We start from the raw sequence: 16,889 nt of genomic DNA, 5'->3' as shown, positions 1-16,889 counted from the left end.
TTTACTCTTTATTTTGTGTTAGTCTAGTGTAGTGCTTTTTGGGTACATTCACACGGGCGGGTTCACAGTGAGTTTCCCGCTGGGAGTTTGAGCTGCAGCAGAAAATTTGCCGCAGCTCAAACTACAACTCCCAGCATGTACTGACAGAGTTCTAGTTCTAGCTATGCACACTGGTAGGGAAACACTGGGTTAGGAAACAGTGTTTCCCAAACAGTGTGCCTCCATTTGTTGCAAAACTACAACTTCCAGCATGCCGGGAAAGCCAAAGGGCCTGCTGGGAGTTGTAGTTATGACACAACTGGAGGAGAACAGTTTGGAGACCAGTATAGTGGTCTCCAAGCTGTAACACTCTAGTTGTTGCAAAACTCCAACTGCAAGCATGCCGAGACTGCCTAGGTATGCTGGGAGTTGTAGTTCGGCAACATCTGAAGGGCCAGATGTTGCAGAACTACAACTCCCAGCATGCCTGGGCAGTCTGGGCATGCTTGCAGTTGGAGTTTTACAACATCTGGAGGGTTACAGCTGTGGCCACTGTTAACCCTTCTAGTACTTATCAACTGCTGTATACTACAGATATACTACAGAGAAATTTGTGAAGTTATTTCCAGCCTAACAACAGTGCTCTCTGCTGACAACTCTGTCCATGTCAGTAACTGTCCAGAGTAGGAGAGTTTTGCTATGGGGATTTGCTCCTACTCTGAACAGTTCCTAAAATGGACAGAGGTGTCAGCAGAGAGCACTGTGGTCAGACAGAATGGAAATTCGAAAAGAACTTCCCGTGGAAAATACAGCAGCTGATAAGTACTAGAAGGATTAAGATTTTTAAATAGAATTAATTTACAAATCTGTTTAACTTTCTGGCACCAGTTGATTTAAAAAAAATGTTTTCCAGCAGAGTACCCCTTTAAAACAAAGTGCTGTTGGGATTTGGGAGCTGGAGGAGAGACTGAGATGAGAAGCAGCCACAACTGCAGTTCAAACCTACCAGGTCTAAACCTTCCTCTATGGACAATTTGCGATTTTGTTTGGGGCCAGACATTAGGCCTACAGTAGGATAGTGAGGTATCCTGATGTTTAGTTAGAGAGCCGGACGGGCTTAGGTTTTGCTGTTTTGTTTGCACTATGCTTTGTGCCAAAAACCATTTATATAAACATCCCCTTGGATGTTTGCATAGGCGTGCGCAGCCTATTGCATTAGGGTGTGCACCCTAAAGCACAAACTCACGCCACGCGCGTGTGTGTGTGTATGTATGTATGTATGTATATATATATATATATATATATATATATATATACGCACACATACACACAGTTAGTATAGTTCCCCCACATTAGGTGCAGTATAGTTCTCCCACATTAGGTGCAGTATAAGTCCCGCCATATTAGGTGCAGTATAGTTCCCCCACATTAGGTGCAGTATAAGTCCCACCACATTAGGTGTGCAGTATAAGTCCCCGCACATTAGGTTGGCAGTACAGTTCCCCCACATTAGGTTGGCAGTACAGTTCCCCCACATTAGGTTGGCAGTACAGTTCCCCCACATTAGGTTGGCAGTACAGTTCCCCCACATTAGGTTGGCAGTACAGTTCCCCCACATTAGGTGCCACCTAATGTGGGGGAACTGTACTGCACCTAATGTGGGGGAACTGTACTGCACCTAATGTGGGGGAACTGTACTGCACCTAACGTGGGGGAACTGTACTGCACCTAATGAGGGGGAACTGTACTGCACCTAATGTGGGGGAACTGTACTGCACCTAACGTGGGGGAACTGTACTGCACCTAATGAGGGGGAACTGTACTGCACCTAATGTGGGGGAACTGTACTGCACCTAATGTGGGGGAACGGTACTGCACCAGTACAGTTCCCCTACATTAAGTGCAGTACAGTTCCCCCACATTAGGTGTAGTATAGTTCCCCACATTATGTGCAGTACAGTTCCCATACATTAGGTGCAGTATAGTTCCCCCACATTAGGTGCAGTACAGTTCCCCACATTAGGTGCAGTATAGTTCCCCACATTAGGTGCAGTACAGTCCCCCCACATTAGGTGAAGTATAGTTCCCCCACATTAGGTGCAGTATAGTTACCCCACATTAAGTGCAGTATAGTTCCCCCACATTAGGTGCAGTATAGTTCCCCCACATTAGGTGCAGTATAGTCCCCCCACATTAGGGGAAGTATAGTTCCCCCACATTAGGTGCAGTATAGTTCCCCCACATTAGGTGCAGTATAGTTCCCCCACATTAGGTGCAGTATAGTTTCCCCCACATTAGGTGCAGTATAGTTCCCCCCACATTAGGTGCAGTATAGTTCCCCACATTAGGTGCAGTTTAATTTCCCCCACATTAGGTGCAGTATAGTTTCCCCCACATTAGGTGCAGTATAGTTTCCCACATTAGGTGCAGTATAGTTTCCCCCACATTAGGTGCAGTATAGTTTCCCCCACATTAGGTGCAGTATAGTTTCCCCCACATTAGGTGCAGTATAGTTTCCCCCACATTAGGTGCAGTATAGTTCCCCACATTAGGTGCAGTAAAGTTCCCCCACATTAGGTGCAGTATAGTTCCCCCACATTAGGTGCAGTATAGTTCCCCCACATTAGGTGCAGTATAGTTCCCCCACATTAGGTGCAGTATAGCTCCCCACATTAGGTGCAGTATAGTTTCCCCCACATTAGGTGCAGTATAGTTTCCCCCACATTAGGTGCAGTATAGTTCCCCCACATTAGGTGCAGTATAGTTCCCCCACATTAGGTGCAGTATAGCTCCCCACATTAGGTGCAGTATAGTTCCCCCACATTAGGTGCAGTATAGCTCCCCACATTAGGTGGAGTATAGTTCCCCACATTAGGTGCAGTATAGTTCCCCACATTAGGTGCAGTATAGTTCTCCCCACATTAGGTGCAGTATAGTTCCCCCACATTAGGCAGTATAGTTCCCCACATTAGGTGCAGTATAGTTCCCCACATTAGGTGCTGTATAGTTCCCCACATTAGGTGCAGTATAGTTCCTCACATTAGGTGCAGTATAGTTCCCCACATTAGGTGCAGTACAGTTCCCCCACAGACATACAGCCTTCAGCCATATACAGTGTATGGCTGGAGGCTGTATGTCTGTGTACTGCCCCACTTCAGTGTTCCGACCACCGGTCCTCCGGTCCGGGGTCACGATCTACTGCTATGGCCTATAGACCATAGCAGTAGGTCCCGGGACTGGAGGAGCGGTGGTCGGAACACTGAAGAAGACGTGCTGCCAGCTCGTGTTGGTCACTTACCATTCCAGCCGGCGCGCGCATCCTCTTCCTTGAATCTCCGCTCCTCCGTTGCTATGGGCGCACGCACGGGACGTCAATGACGTCCCTGCGTGCGCTACTTCCCGGCGGCCCCTGTGTTTTTAAAGTTAACACGGGGGCCGCTGTAGAAAGGTAACCGGGACATCCTTGTGTCCCGAAAAGATCTTTCGGGACAAAGGGATGTCCCGAATGTGACGGGGGGGGTCCTCTGCGGGCTGCTCAGTGGTGGCCTCGGATGCCCCCCTGGGCTTGATTAGGGTGTGCCTGGGCACACCCGGCACACCCCGTGCGCACGTCTATGGATGTTTGAAACCCGCTGCCTGTGTGAATACTGTCATTGCTGACCCCACTGAGTGAGCTGTTCCCTACAATTAGGGTTGCCACCTTTCCCTCAGAAAAATACCGGTCATGGGTGTGGCTATGTGGGGGTGGAGCTACAAAAGGGGAGGGGCCAGATTGCACAGGGGCTGAGGGATCAGGGGTTTAAGAAACGGCACGGGGGATGGAAGGGGGGTTTAAGAAATGGCATAGGGGATTGGAGGGATACAATATATATGCGGGGGGAATTTTCCTATATCGCACAAAAAATTTACATTTAGAGAATACCTACCAAAACCCTATTTATGCCAGCAGCGGCGGTAGTGGTGGTGCGCGACAGCAACGCTGGCTCTCTCTGATGACGAGTGACGTCCCCCTGCACAACGTCAGATAAACAGGCTAATCAGACAGTATCACACATGACAGGATTAGCTACACAGGCTCAGCTCACAGTATCACACATGACAGGATTAGATACACAGGCTCAGCAGACAGTATCCCACATGACAGGATTAGATACACAGGCTCAGCTCACAGTATCACACATGACAGGATTAGATACACAGGCTCAGCAGATAGTATCCCACATGACAGATTTGGATATACAGGCTCAGCAGACAGTATCACACATGACAGGATTAGCTACACAGGCTCAGCTCACAGTATCCCACATGACAGGATTAGCTACACAGGCTCAGCTCACAGTATCACACATGACAGGATTAGATACACAGGCTCAGCAGACAGTATCCCACATGACAGGATTAGATACACAGGCTAAGCTCACAGTATCACACATGACAGGATTAGATACACAGGCTCAGCAGACAGTATCGCACATGACAGGATTAGATACACAGGCTCATATCCCACATGACAGATTTGGATATACAGGCTCAGCAGACAGTATCACACATGACAGGATTAGATACAGAGCGGAGCAGATAGTTTCACACATTAAAACATTAAATCAGTGTTTCCCAACCAGGGTGCCTCCAGCTATTGCAAAACTACAACTCCCAGCATGCCCGGACAGCCAAAGGCTGTCTGGGCATGCTGGGAGTAATAGTTTTGCAACAGCTGGAGGCACCCTGGTTGGGAAACACTGCATTAAATACACAATTTTGCAGAGAGGTCTCACCAGTCTCTTGTCTTCACTTTCTCCTTTCCCCGGGCGGCTCCAGGTTAAGGAATGTCCGGGGCTGAGGAGGAATGGGGTGGGCAATTATTTATCCCATGGGGACACATGAGAAACTAAAAATATTGTGGAGGGCCGGGTAGTTTTTCCCCAGATTAGGCAGCATAGTTGTCCCCCAGATCAGGCAGCATAGTTGTCCCCCAGATTAGGAGCACAGATGTCCCCCAGATCAGGCAGCATAGTTGTCCCCCAGATTAGGAGCACAGATGTCCCCCAGATCAGGCAGCATAGTTGTCCCCCAAATTAGGAGCATAGTTGTCCCCCAGATCAGGCAGCATAATTGTCCCCCAGATCAGGCAGCATAGTTGTCCCCCAGATCAGGCAGCATAGTTGTCCCCCAAATTAGGAGCATAGTTGTCCCCCAGATTAGGCAGCATAATTGTCCCCCAGATTAGGCAGCATAGTTGTCCCCCAGGTTAGGCAGCATAGTTGTCCCCAAGGTTAGGAGCATAGTTGTCCCCCAGATTAGGAGAGCATAGTTGTCCCCCAGATTAGGAGCATAGTTGTCCCCCAGATTAGGAGCATAGTTGTCCCCCAGATTGGGCAGCATAGATGTAACCCAGATTAGGCAGCATAGTTGTCCCCCATATTAGGAGCATAGTTGTCCCCCAGATTAGGCAGCATAGATGTAACCCAGATTAGGCAGCATAGATGTAACCCAGATTAGGCAGCATATTGTCCCCCAGATTAGGAGCACAGTTGTCCCCCAGATTAGGCAGCATAGTTGTCCCCCAGATTAGGCAGCATAGTTGTCCCCCAGATTAGGCAGCATAGTTGTCCCCCAGATTAGGAGCATAGTTGTCCCCCAGATTAGGAGCATAGTTGTCCCCCAGATTAGGCAGCATAGTTGTCCCCCAGGTTAGGAGCATAGTTGTCCCCCAGGTTAGGAGCATAGTTGTCCCCCAGGTTAGGAGCATAGTTGTCCCCCAGATTAGGAGCATAGTTGTCCCCCAGATTAGGCAGCATAGTTGTCCCCCAGATTAGGAGCATAGTTGTCCCCCAGATTGGGCAGCATAGTTGTCCCCCAGATTAGGAGCATAGTTGTCCCCCAGATTAGGCAGCATAGATGTAACCCAGATTAGGCAGCATAGATGTAACCCAGATTAGGCAGCATATTGTCCCCCAGATTAGGCAGCATAGTTGTCCCCCAGATTAGGCAGCATAGTTGTTCCCCAGATTAGGAGCATAGTTGTACCCCAGATAAGGCAGTTTAACACACACACGCACACACACGCACACACACACGCACACACACACGCACACACACGCACAGACACATGTAAACACACACATATATACACAGATACTCACCCGCCCTGCGAAGCAGAGGGAGACAGGATACACAGCCTCTCCCCTCCCTGCTCTGCCTATGGAGGGTTGTAAGACTGCACGGGGCAGAGAGAAGGAGGGGGAGGGGGAGGGAGGAGACAGGAGGTCACGCCCCCCTCTCCAGCACTGTACAATCTCTTCCTGTCATCGCACGGAGCTCTCCCTGTCACAGGCTGCTAGTGTCAGACATGGGCATTGTACGGCCGGTCATGAAAGAAGTGCTCTTCTGGGGATGCTGCTCCGTCCGCCCCTGTCAGTGAATAAAAAATACCGGCCATTGCATGGCCGGTATTTTTCATCCAAATTTACCGGCACAGCCCGGAATGTAGAAGAAAATACCGGCTGTGCCGGTAAAATACCGGCAGGGTGGCAACCCTACCTACAATATATATATATATATATATATATATCTGTACGTGTACTGTACCTTGTGTAATAAGTCCCCAAAGTCAGAGTTCCTCCGTACTGATAGGATGCTCTTAGTGGGATAACCCCTAGTCGCCTCTTCCATCTTTAATTTTATGTATATATTTTTATATATTGTATAGTGTAAATTTTGCTTCCAGGACCTTAGGTCACATGATTAATAATTATGTTGTTCTGCTAAGGTTAAGGACCTTCCAGGTCATGTGCTCCTGTCACGTGATGTACCACAATTTTTTGTATTAGGACTGACAGGTCTGTGGGACCAATAAGCTTGAAGCCTGCCCCTTTAGATATAAGGGCGCTAGCAGAGAGAGAAAAGCTCCTTGAATACCTTCAAGACAAATCTAGGCCTGAAGTCTGCTAACTTCAGTCGAATACAAAACCGTGAGTTCAATCTAACTCAATCCTAATCCTATGTGACTGCTGGACTTAAACATTACCCCTAAATCCAGTGGAACAGCGTAAAGCAAATCCTTCAAGCTTATTCCCTACAAGGTCCCAACCAAACCTGTGAGGAACCTAAAGTCCGGTCCTCTTTAACACCTTAAGGACGCAGGACGTAAATGTATGTCCTGGTGAGGTGGTACTTAACGCACCAGGACGTACATTTACGTCCTAAGCATAACCGCGGGCATCGGAGCGATGCCCGTGTCATGCGCGGCTGATCCCGGCTGCTGATCGCAGCCAGGGACCCGCCGGCAATGGCCGACGCCCGCGATCTCGCGGGCGTCCGCCATTAACCCCTCAGGTGCCGGGATCAATACAGATCCCGGCATCTGCGGCAGTTCGCGATTAAAATGAACGATCGGATCGCCCGCAGCGCTGCTGCGGGGATCCGATCATTCATAACGCCGCACGGAGGTCCCCTCACCTTCCTCCGTGCGGCTCCCGGCGTCTCCTGCTCTGGTCTGTGATCGAGCAGACCAGAGCAGGAGATGACCGATAATACTGATGTGTTCTATGTCCTATACATAGAACAGATCAGTATTAGCAATCATGGTATTGCTATGAATAGTCCCCTATGGGGACTATTCAAGTGTAAAAAAAAATGTAAAAAAATGTTAAAGTAAAAGTAAAAAAAAAGTGAAAAATCCCCTCCCCCAATAAAAAAGTAAAACGTCCGTTTTTTCCTATTTTACCCCCAAAAAGCGTAAAAAAATTTTTTTATAGACATATTTGGTATCGCCGCGTGCGTAAATGTCCGAACTATTAAAATAAAATGTTAATGATCCCGTACGGTGAACGGCGTGAACGAAAAAAAATTTTAAAAGTCCAAAATTCCTACTTTTTTAATACATTTTATTAAAAAAAAAATTATAAAAAATGTATTAAAAGTTTTTTATATGCAAATGTGGTATCAAAAAAAAGTACAGATCATGGCGCAAAAAATGAGCCCCCATACCGCCGCTTATACGGAAAAATAAAAAAGTTATAGGTCATCAAAATAAAGGGATTATAAACGTGCTAATTTGGTTAAAAAGTTTGTGATTTTTTTTAAGCGCAACAATAATATAAAAGTATATAATAATGGGTATCATTTTAATCGTATTGACCCTCAGAATAAAGAACACACGTCATTTTTACCATAAATTGTACGGCGTGAAAACGAAACCTTCCAAAATTAGCAAAATTGCGTTTTTCGTTTTAATTTCCCCACAAAAATAGTGTTTTTTGGTTGCGCCATACATTTTATGATATAATGAGTGATGTCATTACAAAGGACAACTGGTCGCGCAAAAAACAAGCCCTCATACTAGTCTGTGGATGAAAATATAAAAGAGTTATGATTTTTAGAAGGCGAGGAGGAAAAAATGAAAACGTAAAAATTAAATTGTCTGAGTCCTTAAGGCCAAAATGGGCTGAGTCCTTAAGGGGTTAAAGACTGTTACTACATTTAACCTGCATAAAATCTGCAGTAAAGTTACCTACAGTTTACTAAGATTCCGGTTGTGGACAACCCTTTATTCCTCCTTATTGTTCCTGGGACGGGTGGTGGTAGGATATATATACAGAGAGGAACCTGCACCCTGGCGTCACAACAGTTAAGGGTTAATCTCCAACACCCTTTCATCACTGCACAGCTACACCCTACCTACCCTACACCCCCAAGCTACCACATATATATATATATATATATATATATATATGCACACACACACACACACAAACATAATTGATATAAATGGAAAAAAAACAACTGATATTAATTTAGCAACAGTTTTCACAAAGTTTCTTTACCTGTTGTGCCAGATTCTTCTACGGAAGTCAATGACTTTTTTTTTTAACTCATTTTCACCATACACTTTGTATGTCAGCTGAGGAACGTGCTCTCAAATCACCCAAAGTGCAAGAAAAAGTGCAAACGTGTTACACAAAAAAAAAAAAAAAGGATGTTGTCTATCGCAAGCCCTTCTCCGATAGGAGAGAGGCCCCACAAAAAACCTTACCTTTCACCTCCGGACCAAAAGGTACCTGCAAGGTTCAATTTCCCTTTTTGCCGAAGCTACTAAGGGACCACAAATGCTCCCGACATCCCCCTTGGCGTTAGCCAAGGTATCTGCCTGCAGAGTTGTAAATGGTTGGTACCCTGCCCATGCTGGAGTACTCTGGGTTTTTGCAGGGAGGTGAGGAACCTGATGGCCGCACACTCCTCCCCTAGACCACTAGGAAGGACACCCAGAAGGGCTACCGCATCCTAACAATCCTGTGGATGCACAACACACAAAAAGTGACACAGTGACAAAAAAAGAAATAAATAAGTGAATGTGTGCAGATATACTGCCCGGATATCCAGCTGGATCTATAAACATTTCTCTGATCCTAGCCAGAAGGCCGGGAATCAAGAGGTGAGTGCCACAAGGTGAAGAGTTCATGGTGTCCATGCTTCAACTCAGTGAGCCAGTACTCCAAGTGAGTTTCAGCACCTCGGGTCACCACTCCCCTAGGCACTAAAGTACCTTGGCTCTAGACCCTCTCAGCCTCATGGCAAGATCCAGAGGGAACAGGTCACATCGGGGAAGCCGTCGACCTGATTCCTCAGAACCAGCCCCGGAACTCCCCGGTAGACCTGTTCCCTCCATGCAGCACCCAATCCCATCAGCTCCACACCAACTTGAAACTAATAAGAACAGATACTACTCTTGATCTTAGCCAAAAGGTTGAGAAGCACATGATCAGTCTATTTCTGCATAATTTCTTAGGTATTAAAAATGAAATAGAAATATTTACAGGTATAGATCTTATCAGTATGATGCACTGACTGCAAACACTTAATAACTCAATGCAACTGAATGAATTGTATGCAAATACAGTATAAAGCATTGACCCCCCTCTACAAAAGAAAAACAGTACCACTTACCAAGTCTTTCTTTGTGCAGCGACAGGGTGTAGATCCCTATATAGGTTGATAAGATTACAGAATGCTGTTGCAGAACAGTAAATATGGTAAAAAAGAGGTCATCAAACATGCAAATGCTTAACTGAGCAATAAACAGACATGAAACCGAAGGACACACAGCTTCCCTCCTCTCTCCAACACACACAGTAGCCCCCACTTGTGCACAGAATACAGATTGTATTACAACTTGGAAGAAAGTATTTCAGGGGAGGGGTTGATCCACTTCTATGGGATGAAGGACTGATCATTCAGAGAAGCCTGGTGCTTCCCAGGCTAAGTATTACATTCACTGAATAATTCTTTGAACATAAAACAGTCCCTACTTTTTTTCAGCAGTAAACATCTAAAAAAGTGTCAGCATTACGGTATTTCCTGCACCTTTCCTTATAGGAGAAAAAATAGGGGAGTGAGAGGACAGTCCAGTTGAGGCCAAGCCTCACATGCATTACATAGTTTTATAGTCCCCTGTGATACATTTGCATTTCCATAGGTACATGTGTAATCTCAATGTTTCAGACTGTTTTGAAAGAAAAATGATCATAAAAAAACGTGAAATACAAACATTTTGTATTTTTTAGGATGCATCAGATGCTTCTTAACTGGACTTAACTAGGTGTTAGGCTATGTTCACATGTCAGAATGTCCGCTCCGTGCTGATATTCTGCAGACTGTGCGCCACTCGGTAATGCAGAATGAATAGACATCTCCATTTTGCCCAGTTGACCAAATACCATCAATAAACACAAACTTCAACAAAGCGCTTGCCCCACGATTGATATTTATCATTTACCACTGAGTCCCCATGATCCCATCAGAATCCTGCGCATAGGGAATAAATGTTAATGGTTAAATTCCCCTTTAAGTTTAAATATTTTACACTGCCTGTGCCCTTGGTAGATTAGGTTTAGGGATTTGCATTTATTGACTAGGGTTAGCATTTTAGTAGGAGGGATCAACAATGATATGCATACAGTATGTATTGTCCAACTTAATGTGCATGCAAATAATTTTTGGTGCACTTCTGCAGTTTTGGTATTTCTTTAACACACGCGCGTGTGGATGTGGATAAACTTCTCACATCGTTTCTGCATCGTTAGTCACAGGTTAAAAGTTCATGCAATTTATACTTCTTATTACTGTTTGATGAAAAGTTGCTGAAAGGGGGTTGTGTGTAAAAATGTACTTTAATTATAATTAGTAATTTAAACAGCATCCAGGGCTGGTGCAAGGATTTTTGCCAACCTAGGCAAAAGCTAATTTTGCCGCCCCCTTGACTCTTCCCATTGGATCCGCTTTTTGGCACGCCTCAACCTACTACTGGGGTGACACACTGTAACAAACCTCCTCATGTAATCTCCTTACTACTGGGGTGACACACTATAACAAACCCCCTCCTCATGTAATTACCTTATTACTGGGGTGACACACTGTAACAAACCTCACATGTTGCACTGAGGTGCAGATTTCTCCACACACAACAGTAGTGACTGTGTAGGAAACATGTGACCTCCACTCCTGCTCAGCCACACCTCCTCCACAGCATCACCAAAAGGTACTTCAGCCACCATCACTTCTATCCTGCCTGGCTGAGCCCCATCCCAAACTTATTACTGATCATATGATCGTGACATCATCAAAGGTCCTAAACCTCCAGCATCTAGAAGGCCGGTTAAGGGAGGGGGTGGTGGGAGAAGTAAGCATAACTGGATAATCATATGGTTGTGTCGAGGAGGAGCGGCACTACACTCCTCTATCTGGATGAAATGTGATGTGACAGTGCTGCGCTTCTGACAGTCAAAAGACAGTTAGAGGAGCATATCGTTGTTGGTGTTGTTCTTAGGGCTTCACCAAAGAATTGCCAAGGGGGCGCTCTAGGCAGCCGCCTACTCTGCCCATGGGTGGTGCCGGCCCTGACAGCATCCTATGTGTTTTAATGTACTGTAGATTTTGGTAGCCTAGTAATTGTTTGCAGTATATATATTTGTAACACATTTATTTATCAGTCAAATTTTGGATTGCACCTGTTCCATTCTTTTTGAGGCACAATTTGTTGATGTAGATTATTTTGGTATATATAAACTTTGTACATCTCTTTTTTCATAATTAAAATGTATGCTAGTTTTCTGATGTCCTAAATTACCACGTAAAACTCATGCAGTTACAAAAAAGCTTATCTGGCTGCCAGAATACACAGCGATAGAAAAGTCCCCACCAGACTTCAGCACCACGAACACTGGGTAGTAATGATCCTCTCCTCTCTTGAGATATGGCACTTCTTCTAGAGCTCCTTTTTGAAGAAATTGCTCTATAATGTGTGGGACAACTCTAGCGGAGGATAGGGCCATGGATCTTGCTGAAACTTTTGGCGTATCCAAAGGAGCATAGCAGAGGAAATCAGCCGCTGTCTTCATTATGGACATATTATCCAACATTTGCTCTCTAGAAACTCCTTCCTGCCCATCCTGAGAAAGATGGGACAACCAAGTATGGAGTGCTCTTGCTACCGGAACAGATGATTCTGCCACCTTCACTGCTGAAGAAGCTGCAATATAAATCTTCTTACATAGGGAATCGGCTTTCCTTTCCATGGGGTCAGAAAAGCCTGCATGAGTCTTCCAAAAAAAGACAGAGTTCTTTGTCAATTTCGCTGCAGCCAAGTCCAGCTTAGGTGGATTTTCCCAGCATGAGCAAGAAGCCTGATTCAGTATATAAACAGATTAAAATTTGGCCCCCGAATCAGTATGCTTCTCCGGTCTGTCCCAATCTTTTTCTCGCCACTGCGACATTAACGGATGTGATGGAAATTCTTTCGCTTGACTGCGAGGAAAATAAAATAACTGGTCTTTGGCAGGTTTAGAGGATACCTCTTTATCCGACTCCAGCACCACCTTGATTGCTGCAATAAGTTTAGGAATCTTCTCCTTATGCAACAGGTAAAGATCCTCCACATCCTCCTCTTCTACATCAGACAGGGTAATAGCACTGGAGGAGTCTGACCGATCTGGAGAGGTGCTGTAGACAGTAGTTTTCCTTTTCTTTTTCCCTAAAAAAGAAGCCACTACTTCCTGAAAGGTAGAGGTTAATTCACCCATAAACCAATTAAGGAACGATCCCGGCTCCAAAAAGGACTGGCTGTTCCATGGATTTGCAGCTTGCACATATGTCCTGATCTCAGGATTTTGGCAAGGGCTGGAAGCACTTTAGACAGGCAGTATGGCTGGACTTCCTCTTCCTCTCTCCTCCTGGATTAGATATCCTAAGAAGGAAAGGGAATGCAAACATAAGAAAATGTTAAATATGCATCAAGAGTGAGGGGAAAGCATCTCAGCACAAGAACTGATACCTCCAGCGGATCTGCTTTTTTGGCAGAGTAAATTTTCAAATTTTCTGACGGTATTTTGAGCCCCGCGCATGCGCAGAACTGACCTGGCTCCTTTGCGCATGCATCCACGTCAGCACACCGGGGTCTCTGTGCTGCAGCCCTGCTCCTCTGCCAGTTCTTCCTCCCTGGACGGCAGCCATATGGAGGATTCAGGCACCATGGACATGGCCCCTAAACAAGGAGCAGAAGGTACAGACATATTTTACTATCCTCCACCAGGTAACGGAGGAAAAAGAGGAGGGCAAGGGTCCTGGAAAACCCCTAGTTTACATCCACCCCAATCCAGCCCCAAGCACAAGGCGAACACCCAGTTTAGAGGCTACTTGTCTCTGATGTCTTCCATATGAAGAAGAGAAAAAAATATGTGTCTGGTTGCGTTCTTAGGGTTCTTATGGGTTCATATGGGTTTGGATCCAATTAGAATTAATTACTTGTCTCTGTACTATTGCTTGTACTATCTTGTATTCCAGGTCAATGAGAAATCCCTTAACCCATTGTGTTCTGCCACGGATGGACAAGAAGTATAAAATAATAGAAAATTTTCGATAGTGTAGAAGGTAATAGTAATGTAGCCATACGTCCTGTCTGTTATTCAAACCATGTGGTACCCAAGTGGCTAGAGTCATAACCCAATATATTTCACGTGACAATAGTTTGTTTAAAATCGCCACCTCTCTGGGGAAGAGAAACTAGTTCAATTTGTAGCGTAGATGTACTCCCTGAATGATGTTGGGCACAATTAAAGGACACAGCTGAAATATGACATATATTGAAATGGGGAATATCCGATAGGTGTTTTCTGATCTTCACTTTAAGGGAGTAGTGGTGCACCCAACATATTGTAATTTGCAATCTGTGCACGAGATGAGGTATACCACATGTGTGGTATTACAATTAATATATTGCTTGGTGTTGTAGGTGGAAACTGTGACATACGATGTCACCGTATTCCCCACTTTTATTCTCGTGGAACAGATGCAGATACGATGTCCACACTTGTATGTACCAGTATGTCGCAATCAAGTGGGGGCGTGTTTGGGGGAGCTGGAAAAATAGCTGGGAGATAATAATTGCCCTAGGGTTGGAGCGCATCTAGCCGCACATCTATACCCTCCAGACATGGTTTCAGAAAAAGCAGGGTCAGTAAGGATTAATGGCATCAATTTATGAATGATTTTACAAACCTCACTGTAATCTGTACTGTATTGAGTACAAAACATAACAGGATTGTTAGCCGCAGTATTACCATGTAAAAAAAAAGTCTCAGAGATCTGGGTTCAATTAATTGGCCTCTGTCTTTTTTTAAGACTATCTAAGAGGCCCCTTAAAGAGTCCAAGCCGGATACTCCCTGTTTGTAAGTTGTGTATTTATGTCATCCATTTCACGTATAAAATCAGGTTATTTAGAGCAATTGCACCGAGCGTGAATAGCTTCACCTATGGGCACATTTTTTATTACGTGAAACGGGTGACATAAGTCGCATGTAGGGTGGAGTTAGCTGTTGTTTCTTTCCTAAATGTGGTAGATATGACTTTCTTATTATTAGTATAACCCCTAAGATTCAAATCAAGGAAAGCAACAGTATCGGCATGCAAACTCACAGTAAATTATTAATTGTCAGAATTGGAATTCAAGTAGGATGAAAAGGATGATTCTTGTTGTTCATCTGAGGTCCAGACGAACAACAAATTGTCTATGTATCGACCATAGTGTAAAATGTGATGCTTGTAAGGGTTATTATCAGAAAAAAGGAACCTGATCTCCCACCAACTCATATATATATATATATATATATTCGCTAAAGATGGGGAGAATTTGGCCCCCATGGCCACCCCAAGATCTGCAGGTAATACATTCCATCAAACATAAAAAAAATTATGACAAAGAAGATATTCAATAATTCTAAGGATGTATTCCTACAGATCATGGGGGTAAGATCTAAGTATCTAAGAACCACTCCAAAGCAACCAAAGGCTTATCATGGGGTATCACCGAGTATAACAATGATACATCAGCTGTCACCCAGGATAATGATTCATGCCAAGTAATGGCTTCCAAAACATGCAACAGATGTTTAGTATCTTGTATAAAACCTGGAATGGTTGGAATAAGAGGTTGTAGATAACTGTCAACCCAGGCAGACATATTTTCATACAATGCACATATGCCGGCGACAATAGGTCACATTGGAGGGGGGAAAATTAGTTTATGTACTTTGGGCAATTAATGAAATATAGCCATGGTAGGATGTGGAACCAAAATAAAATCGGCCTCCTTTTGTTTTAAGAGACCATGCTGTAAACCATATTGCACCAAATCATTTAATTCACTGGTTAAATCCTCCATATCCCTGAGTTCTTGTAAGGAATTACATTCAGCTCTCATTAAATTGAAATGTGTATGTCGAGATTTCCTAGATAATGCAAGATATCCAAAACCGGTGTGCGTGACACAACCAGGTAGAAGGTAGGATTCTGAGTTCTAAAACCTGATTCATGCTTATCAGAATAAGTGTTATATCTCATGTTCTACAAATCAGAAGATAAACATAAATCAGTAAATGCCAGATCGAGTGACTTATATGATGCAATATGAGTGTATTCAACATCAACAGTTAAATTACTCTGTGCACAAGTAGTACATCTACACTACAAATACAGGGCATTGAACAAGTTTCTCTTCCCAAGAGAGGTGGTGATTTTAAACAGAAACTATTTGTCATGACCGACTGGGTGGACAGGGAGAGTGAGCCCTTAGCTGTCCCTAGTGACACTATCCCTGCCTACTTGCCCATACACCCTAGGCGGTGAATCGACAACTTGAAGCCGGTCCCTCCCTGCGCTACAGTGCAGTGGCGTAAAAACAAATAATATATATAGTCAGTCACAGGACAGAAACGGAAAACCAGACAACCAGATATACCAGACAGGATACAAATACTAACAGGGCAGAATATAGTGTATAAACAAACAGTTCAAAAACCAGAATCAAGCTAAACAGCAGACATAATAAAATGAACAAGACTAGTTATGGAACAGGTAATATGGAACATACAGAGCACAGGTAACACTAGACTAAGACAGTGTGAACACAGACTAAGCAGAACGGACATACTAATCCTAAAACCGACAAATGTAACAGACTAAAATCTACAATAAACAAGACTATTTAACCATTGATAAAACGCATAGATAAAATCACAAGATAAATACAAGGTAAATGCTTGAGCAGACATGGTCAGAGTATTGCACAAACAGATATTATAGTAGCATTATTGCACAAAATAACCAGCAAAGAAAGCAAGAGAACTCTGGTTAAAATAGACACACCCGAGATCTTATTGGTTTTGAGCATTAACCATTCCCAATCCAGGGAGAATAGCAAACTGCTCAGAACAAACTAGTGTGTGAATACACACCTAAACGGGAAAAATACAAAATCAAATAAATGGACATTACACTATTGTCACTTGAAATATATTGGATTATGACTCTAGCCACTTGGATACCACATGGTTTGAATGAAAGACAGGATGTATAGCTA

At 44.3% G+C, this 16,889-nt stretch overlaps 1 protein-coding gene across 3 annotated transcripts in view; it reads right to left on the bottom strand.

Moving 5' to 3' along the window:
* Positions 1-10,122, bottom strand: part of LTC4S (leukotriene C4 synthase) — a 92,486-nt gene extending 82,364 nt beyond the window's left edge. Inside the window, exons 1-3 of one of the 3 annotated variants that reach the window (XM_056517023.1) lie at positions 9,925-9,998; positions 4,755-4,815; positions 3,906-3,989 (exon numbers count right to left, since the gene is read on the bottom strand). Coding sequence is in view for 1 of the 3 variants with exons in the window: in XM_056517020.1 (XP_056372995.1) it covers positions 9,925-10,033 (109 nt within the window). In the remaining 2 variants the exon portion in view is untranslated. Of the gene's footprint in view, positions 1-3,905; positions 3,990-4,754; positions 4,816-9,924 lie in introns of all 3 variants that reach the window. The other 2 variants (XM_056517020.1, XM_056517021.1) reach the window with 2 other exon arrangements.
* Positions 10,123-16,889: the final 6,767 nt, after the last annotated feature.

This window comes from Hyla sarda, chromosome 4 (assembly GCF_029499605.1).
Source record: "Hyla sarda isolate aHylSar1 chromosome 4, aHylSar1.hap1, whole genome shotgun sequence".
Lineage (NCBI taxonomy): Eukaryota > Metazoa > Chordata > Amphibia > Anura > Hylidae > Hyla > Hyla sarda.
This window is presented reverse-complemented; position numbering and strand designations above follow the sequence as displayed.